Source organism: Helianthus annuus, chromosome 1, assembly GCF_002127325.2.
Source record: "Helianthus annuus cultivar XRQ/B chromosome 1, HanXRQr2.0-SUNRISE, whole genome shotgun sequence".
Lineage (NCBI taxonomy): Eukaryota > Viridiplantae > Streptophyta > Magnoliopsida > Asterales > Asteraceae > Helianthus > Helianthus annuus.
Window position 1 is genome coordinate 140,820,258 of NC_035433.2, and position 9,515 is coordinate 140,829,772.

Sequence of the window (9,515 nt, forward strand, 5' to 3'; positions counted from 1 at the left end):
TATCCTTATTTTCACATTTATTTTTTTTAGTTAAATGTGATTTTAGTCCCTAAGGTTTGAGTTATTTTGACAATTTAGTTCAAAAGTTTGAAACGTTGTCATTTTAGTCTAAATAATTTCAAACGTTGCCGTTTTTGTCTACTGGATTAACTTCATCCATTTTTTATGTTAATAAGAAAGACAATTTGATCATTTTATATGGCCGAAATGTCCTTCTAGTTAACATAATTACACATAGAATGACCGAATTGTTCTTCTTGTTAGCAGAAAAAATAGATGAAGTTAACCCAATAGACTAAAATGCCAACGTTTCAAACCTTTTGACTAAACTGTCAAAATATCTGAATCATAGAGACTAAAATGGCATTTAACTCTTATTTTTTTGAGCTTAAATATATATATTTATTTTATATTATTTTATTTTATTGTTAAAGATATACACAATTAATGAAAACTTGCTCTAATTTTAGGCTTTTGTTTCCTAACTACTTTTATCCTCTACCGCGTTACGGGGCGCTATGATAAAAATCTCTCATGGTTACTGAAGTTCGTGTCGTATTCAAATTCGGGTTAAATTTTTGGGTTGGTATCAGATTTGATATATGAACAGTGGACACACTTCATTTAAACAAAATTATAGTGAACGGTATATAACGTCCCGTTTGCGGCGTATGCATATAATGTATATATGTGTGGGCTCTCGAGGGGCTAAAGTGAAATTGCACTAATTTTAACGTTATTTTACTAATTTTGGGAAAATAATGTTAAAAGCGACGGACTGTTAAGCATGCATCATGTGGTGGTGTTGAATCGTTGATAGCCGAAAGACAAAAGGGTACGTGCACTAATCGGCTTTTGTTCCGATTGTTGAGTGTTATATGTTTTATGTCCAAGACTTGATGTAAACTACTGTCGAGTGAGGGGTCTTATTGAAAGCTTTGCTATTTGTGAGATTTAGTATGATGATGATATAGTAAATGGTATCCAATGAAATGATCGTTTATACTCTCAAACTCTATTATTAATTTTAATTTTAACCAAAGTAACTTATATAGAATAGTTACATGGTAATGTTAGTTTATTATACGGTCAAACTAATTTAATTAGTATAACATTTAAATGATTTTAGAATTTGATTATTTAATATGTTAATCTACATGTTTTGACGGTAGCAAGATGTCAAATACAACAACTAGAGTTTCTAGAATGAATGCTAGTTGATCTCGAATGTTCTTATGACTATGACATTTAAAAAAAAGTATATACCAATTTAGAATCCTTCTCAACCACTTGCCTTTTAACTTCTTTAGCACCCCTAATATTATGGCCCTTTAAGGTTATTTTTCACATAATTATCCACCTATAAATAGTGAAAAGATATTTATAAATGTGTATAGGACTTATCATTGATTTTATTTGTTTTTAAACGCCTGAACTCTAATCTAAACACATTTAATAGTTATATACCAGGTTTAAAATGTCATAAACATCTAGATGTTTCGTAATAAAAAATAAAAAATGGTTAAACGTATTGACACTAGTAAAATATATTATTTTATTTAAACTTTAAATGTGTTAATAGGTCTACATGGGTTAATTAAACATGTCAAACATATCGACCGGAACTAGGGGTGGAAATGAGCCAAATCATTGTGAGCTACTCGAGACTGGCTAACTAAAAGCTTGAATCAAAATTGAACTTAAGTACTCGAGCTAGAGCCTAAATGGGAGCTTATTTAGCAAAGGATGTTGAGCTTGAGCCCGACTTCTTATATCGAGCTTGAAATGTGTTTATCGTAAAGCAAAATATCTAAAAAAAATTAAAGTATTGATTATTGAATGATTTAGCTTGGTGATACAACCAAATCAACAATAGTAGGGGTTGAGGCTTGTAATGCTTTAATGTGTTGTGGTAACTCATCATAGTTACTCTCCCGATAACTTTAAAAATACTCTCTATAGGCGCTTTGTACACTTGACGCTCGTCACGCCTTATAACTATCAAGTTTCGTTAAAGGGATTTTGCTAAAGATGGGTGTGTACGAATATACTGTTGAAGATGATTATATAAAATATTGAGTATGAATATATCGCTGAAGATGATTATATAAAATATTGGTTCAAGGCTTTCTTGTAGCGCCGTTAAGTCTAATAGCAACATGTGAGAGACACATCAACTTTATCTTGACAAGTGAATGGGTTTTATAGACGTCGCAAGGCCACATAGTGGCAACCGAGACTTTCTTGTGACAATGAACTGAGGTTTTAAGATATCATAAGCCATGGTAGCGCCATTTGGCGGAGATGCTTTGAAAAATAGTTGTCACGAGCCAAGGTAGCGGCATCTTCAACAAAACAACGATGCATTTTCCGATCATTGACCATATATTTATAGGGCACATTTCCAAGGAAATCTCGAAACAAATGTCTCAACAGACCTCAAATTAATGATTACCTTTGTACAACATTAGAAAAAAAAAAAAAAAAAGTCTCCTATAACGAAAATCGAGCCCTTCTGAAGACGCTAAAGTCAGATCGCGATATGGGATATCATATTAACACGAAAGAAAACGTTAAATCAGCAAATGCATGTGGTTCCGCTTGTGTAAAATCAACCTGAAATCTCACCGTCAGCCTTTTGATACGAGGAAACGGTTTCTTGAGCTCCAAGTTTTGTTAAGGGTGTCGTTTCTCTTTTCTCCGAACCAAAGAATGAACAATTATGAAAAGCATCAAGGCTGGTATTTAGAAGGCAATTAAATCCACCAATGCTTTCGTTCAATATAACGTCGTTAGTATATCTACATGATGGTACATCCAATTCTAACGGTCCTAAAGAATCAGCCTGAAATACACGAAAAACAAAATATTAAGTCTGTTCAAAAACCCATTTGTAAAATGCACGGATAGTCCCTGTGGTTTGGTGAAATTTCACCTTTAGTCCCCAACTTTTCAAAATTACACTCTTAGTCCCTGTGGTTTGACAAGTTGTTACTCGGATAGTCCCCAAAGCGGATGGAGGTTAGTTTTTCTGGTTAAGTGGGTGTGAAATGACAAGGACTATCCGAGTAACTTGTCAAACCGTAGGGACTATCCGAGTAACAACTTGTCAAACCACAGGGACTATCCGAGTAACCTTCATCCGCTTTAGGGACTATCCGAGTAACAACTTGTCAAACCACAGGGGCTAAAAGTGTAATTCTGAAAAGTTGGGGACTAAAGGTGAAATTTCACCAAACCACAGGGACTATCCGTGCATTTTACTCATTGTTTTATTTGCTATAAAATGGATAAATATGGCATTATGAAATTTAGAAGAAATACATGAAATTAATCGTATTTAGAGACATACCCAGTACGCATCAGTAAGCGAATTGACATCCTTTGCGGAAACATCCTCACGATTTTCATTAAAGTTACACTCGTCCATCAAACGCACTTTTGCAGAATCTCTACAATTATTTTCTGGAATTTGTACTTTTTTCGGGAACGAAAAGGCGTCACACGCTTCATCTGCGTCCCAAATTGAAGATACAACGGTAGGCTGGAAGGCATTTTTGCCATTTATATGTGCAGCAATGGCAGCATCAAACGAATCACAACTGAATGAAATCTGTTGCTGACATGGCGAGCCAGGTGGCAACGGTGAATCAACGCAGTTAGCATCTTGATTATGAGATAACTCGGAGAGTAAATCACCAACACTTATGTTAGTCAAACTGTCGGCCCATTCCAGTGTTGAAAACGCTTTTGCAAACCAACCATACCTTCAAAAAAGAAGAAAGAAAAACAATAAATACGAGACTGTAATACTATATCGTAACATGTTGATATATATATAGAGAGAGGGGGGGGGGGGAGTTTAAAATACAAGACCTCCTTATCGTGTGATGCGTACGCGAGCATCTCAACCGCGCATCTGATCTGATCTAATCCAAGCCTTCAATTGAACGCAGTGGCAAAATAGTAATTAACTTTGCATAATTACGCATGGGTTGGATTAAATCCTAATTACGCACGTTATATTGGTGGTCGCGTACTGCCGCACGTTAAGGGGGTCTTGTACGTTAACCGGCCTCTCTCTCTCTCTCTCTCTATATATATATATATATAGAATAAAATACCTTAAGCGGAAAACTGAAGGACTTCCGATCGCTGCATATACATCCCCGGCGCTTACAACAGAATCACGAGTCCATTTTTGACAATTTAATATATTTAATGTTTGAACGTAATAAGGGACAAGTGTCAGTTCTCCAGAAGCTATGCTAGAACTACCCCATTTTCGATTCATATGTTCCAAAACCGATGATATTTTTTTTCGTGTACTTAAAGTCAACTCCAGATGCGGGTTGTGATTATCCTGAAAAATAAAATTAACCCAAATTTAATATATTTAACGTTTGAACATAATTATCGTTCATTTGATCTTTTAGGTCCTACCCTTTCCAACGATCTGCGTGTGCTTTCATCGACGGGGAAGAGTTGAAGTTTAAGTTTAATATTTTGATTAAAATTTGGCGCAATTGGGTCCGAACCCTTGTCACCTGAAAGCAAATCATATATTCACATTAGAAAAAAATAAAATAAAATAAAGAAAATAAAAGTCTACTTTAATATTATTTAGTAAACATGCTACTCACCGTTTACACTCTTAACAGTATTAGCCAATTGATCCAATGATGTCCGTTCCAAATGTTCGGCAGCATCAGCAACCAACGAAACACCAGCGATTGCAGCTTTCTCCCATTTTTTGTAGGCATCTGTGGAAGCATTAACTTTAATATATAAGCAGTTAATGCGGTAAAAAATAGGATATCGGTCAAGAACCGATATTTGAGATATAGGTTATCACAGTGGGATATCGGTAATTTAAATATCGTGTAGAATTTATATATATAAAGCAATTTAACACTAACAATTCAGTATACTCTATTACCGTTAACAAATTAACCTTTTGCAACTTGCAAAACACTAACAATTGTAGCAAGTAGGTACTGACTAAGACTTAAAACACTAACATTTAACAATTAAGACTTTAAACACTAATAGCAGTAATAAGAAGAAAGACGAATGGTAGAACTAAGAAGAAAGGTACCGATATCGGGAAAATCGGTGATATATCGGTCAATATCGCCGATAATATTGGTACCGATATTTGACACCAATATTTTACATGGGGACGGGGTGCAAACGAGCCGAGCTACTCGAGAGCTACTCGAGCTTGACTCGAAAAAAAGCTCAAACGAGCCGAGCTTAAACGGGCTCGAGCTCGAGCCCGAGCCTAAAAACAAGCTCGTTTAGTAAACGAGCCCGAGCCCGAGCTTCGCTTATCGAGCTCGAGCTAGCTCGCGAGCCTAATCGAGCTTTTTGTTTATATATTTTTTTATTAATATATTAAACATATATTTATATAATAATAATTACCATTTATATAAATATAAAAAATAACTAAATTATATGTATAATAATAATTATATTTAGTATAAATTAATTAATAAATACTAAACGAGTTGAGCCCGAGCCGAGCTCGAGCTTGAAAAATTATCTTCGAGCCGAGCTCGAGCTCGAGCTTTTATATGTTAAACGAGCTCGAGCCTGGTCGAGCTCGGGCTCGGCTCGGCTCGTTTGCACCCCTAGGGACCGATAACCGATACATCGGTATCACAGATATTAACTGCATAATATAAACTAAACTTTATAAATATTTAACATATAATAATAACTTTAAAGAATATAATTACCTTGTCTACGGCGTTGTCTTGCTGGTTTATTAGTTGGTGTGGTAGAACAGTTTCCTCCCTGATTCGGTCGTTTTCTTATATTTTTCTTTCGGTCTTTCAGTAGTTGGTGCTCCTTCATCGCAAAAAAAAAAAAAAAAAAAAAAAAAAAAAAAAAAAAAAAGTTAGTTCAGAAAATAAAAATCATTTACAGAAAATTAATGATCTTGAGTTAACTAACCAAAGTCTCCAAGAAAATCTTGAATCTGCGAGGCTTCAAGTGAAGTTTTGAGGCTTTACAGCTATGTTTTTCAAGTAAAGACCACCTGAAAAAGAAAACAAGCATGTTTTATATCATATATATATATATAGAGGAAGGTTAACGTACATTACGGCTTAACGTACATCACGTACGACAGGTAATTACGCACGTTCATTTTAAAATCACGCACGTTATAACTCAAAAATCCAAAATCATGCATGTTGAAACACAATAATCACGCATATTGAAAACATTAATCACGCATGTTATATAACAAATTACGCACGTTGTTGTACGTGAAGTACATTAAGCCGTAATGTACGATATACTTTTTCTATATATATATATGCTACAAATTATGTTTATATAACTAAGCATAGAGATGAATATATACCATCGAAGCATAGCAGCATTTGTATCTTTAGAATTTTTGGCATCAAGAGAAAGTTCCGGGCCCAACAATTTGTTCATACGTCTTACAAGACGATAATAATAATGTCTAACCTGAAAAGACGGGTAAATTGAACATTAAATGAGAAACTAAATGTAAAAAACAAAGATAACACTATATTATACGAGAACTGAACATATAATAGTGTAAACAAAGAATAACCTGATCCTTGTTTTTACTTTGCACACGAGAAGTAATCTTCTCAAAATTCTGCAACAAACACGTAGAATATTAGCAATATGTAGGGCTGCAAACGAACCGAACGAACCGAACAAACACGAACAAGACCTTGTTTGTGTTCGTTTGTTACGGAAATATATGGGTTCACGAACTGTTCATGAACACTTACTGAACGGGATTTTATGTTCGTGTTCGTTTGTTAAGGAAACGAACGTGTTCACGTTTGTTTGTGTTTGTTTGTTAATTTCAGGCAATGAACGCAAACTAACGTTCATGAACACAAACTAATGTTCATATACACAAAACTAAACAAACGAATACAAACAAGCGTTCATGAACATAATATAGAATACATTCATACTTATTAAATAATTTATTTGTTGGAATTTTGAAGTATGTTATGAAAATATAAGAACTAAAAACACTAATGAACTATCGAACATAACCGAATGTTCACGAAGATAACTGAACGAACACGACCTCTGTTCATGTTCGTTCATTTAACGAAGGAAATTTCTTGTCCGTCTTCGTTCGTTTAATAAACGAACGAACACAATTGAACTTCCCGCCGAACGGTTCACAGAATGTTCACTGAACGTTCGGTTCGTTTGCAGCCATAGCAATATGTACTGTGCGCGCGTGTGTATATATATATATAATCACAGGGAAACTTGCCTTGCCAACTTGCCGTAATGCAGTAAAGAAGCTTTCTTCTTCTTGACGCGTCCACGCTGCCCATTGTCGTGTTTGTTTTTTCACTGGATTACAAATGTTACATAAACAACCCACATTATAAATAAACATAGCAAAAATGAAAGGACCATGATGAAACAAACCGATCATCCCCATTACCTGGCCGATTAGACGTAACACAATTTGTTTCCGATGTGATTACATCTTTAACAAATACATCATCCGGTTGGCTTGAAGCCTCATGAGTAAAGGGAACTTGCGACTCCATTTATCGTGTATCGTTATCAACAGAATTTCACATGGTTCACGACCTTAAAGTCGTCGTGAAACACTTCTTGCCGTCTTGGAACAAGTTTAAATCCTGATTTAACCGAACAATCACACAAATTATAAATAGTATTCACAATACATGTGACACCTACACTAAATGCAAAAATGCCCAAAATGCCATCCTCCATCATCATCATCATCATACTCGGCAAATCCCACCAATAGCAAAGCTAAGGTAGGGTCTGAGGAGGGTAGATGTAGACAGCCTTACCTCTACCCCGTAGGAATAGAGAGGCTGCTTCCAGTGAGACCCTCGGCTCGATTGTAGTTGTGTATCAAGCCTTGGACCTAAGACACATAACACTCAAACAATCGGGACAAAGACTGATTGGTGCATGTACCCCGTGTCTTTCAGCTATCAACGTCACCACATGATGCATGATTAACCATCCGCCGCTTTTAACGTTATTTTCACGAAATTAGTAAAATAACGTTAAAGTTAGTACCATTTCACTTTTGCCCCCCCGAGCGCCCACACATATATACATTATATGAGCACAGCGCAAGCGGGCCAATCAAAATGCCATCATCCAGAAATCATATTCTTGGAGTATGATGCAAGTAAGTAAACACATAATTCTCGAATCAATTATTAGTAAACACATAATAAATGTATTTAAATTTTTAAATACCCATTAAAGATATGAACTTAAATTGTTCAAATGCAAGCTAACATCTACAAATTACATCAATTAGAAACAATTCAGATCAAACCCAAATTACACAATAATATTCTACAAAACCCCTAAATTGATTCAGCAAAATTAACTCAAAATTCAGGCCTAAATTGAACAAATTTCTCCCCCAAATTGACAATACAAATGCATGTAAATTGAATAGATAGATACAAATCAAATAATATCGTAATCGGGTGAGATAGATTACACTTACAATTGAGAGATGACGATGGGGTTTGTGGGTTTGTTCGAACCGAAGATCCAAACCCAGATCCTGAACGAAAAGGTTAAACCGTTGGTAAAGATGGGTTTTTTTTTTTTTTTTACTTCACGCACGTCTTTAGCATTTTTTGAGAGTTCAAATTTTGATTTTGGGGGTAACCATGTTGAAATTTTTTGTGTTATTTTCTTTTTAATATTCTAGATCTTTCTTTATTTGGATATCATATATACATGTAGAATATATATGATTTTTTATAACCAAGATATGATATAATATTGTAAGGTTCATAAGTTTAAATTAAGAGCAAACGTTAGTTTACAATCGTGTGGTTTGATCATTCCGACACTTTTGGCTACTTTAAGAAACCTTTGGACATCTACATTCACGTCGTTTTCCAAATTTCTACAATTTACATCGTTCTGTCAGTTGACCGTTTCCTTGAAGGGTATTTCGGTAATTTTATCCTTCTTCACAACTATAAACGTATATAGGGCTGTTCACGAGCCGAGCCGAACCGAGCGGACCTTTACTCGTGCTTGGCTCGTATACAAACCGAACCGAACGGAGCGGCTCATTTAGAACCGAGCCTCAAATCAAACGAGCATTTTTCAAGCGGTAAAAATTCCGAGCGAGCGTCGAGCGAAGTTCGAGCGATTTGGACAACCGCGTTGCCCAGTTTAAATTTTCTGAGAGTGATAGTGACAATGTTGGGTAGCAATTTTTTATGTCTTTAAAAACATGCGCATTTCATTGCATAATATTTTTCTTATAAATAACAATGTTGTGGCCGACGAGCCGATGATTATATTGTACGAACAGTCACGTTGAGAGCAGGATACGATCGACTTAGGGTAACCACATGAAACATTGAGGCGGTGAGCAGACTATCGTTTAACGGTTTATGGTTTAACTTTTAGATTTGATATTAATTTTTTTTATTGGTGTGGTTGGGCTAATACGTATAGATATAGTTGTAAAT

The 9,515-nt window shown here is 35.2% G+C and overlaps 1 protein-coding gene across 1 annotated transcript; it reads right to left on the reverse strand.

Annotated features, from left to right (window-relative positions):
* Positions 1-2,344: 2,344 nt before the first annotated feature.
* LOC110881566 (TSL-kinase interacting protein 1) lies at positions 2,345-8,687 on the reverse strand. Its single transcript, XM_022129786.2, has 12 exons — positions 8,528-8,687; positions 7,466-7,667; positions 7,289-7,371; positions 6,596-6,643; positions 6,377-6,486; positions 5,962-6,046; positions 5,745-5,856; positions 4,644-4,763; positions 4,444-4,547; positions 4,125-4,363; positions 3,353-3,767; positions 2,345-2,845 (listed from the first exon to the last, which is right to left on the reverse strand). Exons 2-12 carry the CDS (start codon positions 7,572-7,574, stop codon positions 2,612-2,614), a joined length of 1,659 nt encoding a protein of 552 aa, XP_021985478.1. The 5' UTR covers positions 7,575-7,667; positions 8,528-8,687; the 3' UTR covers positions 2,345-2,611.
* Between the last annotated feature and the right edge of the window lie 828 nt (positions 8,688-9,515).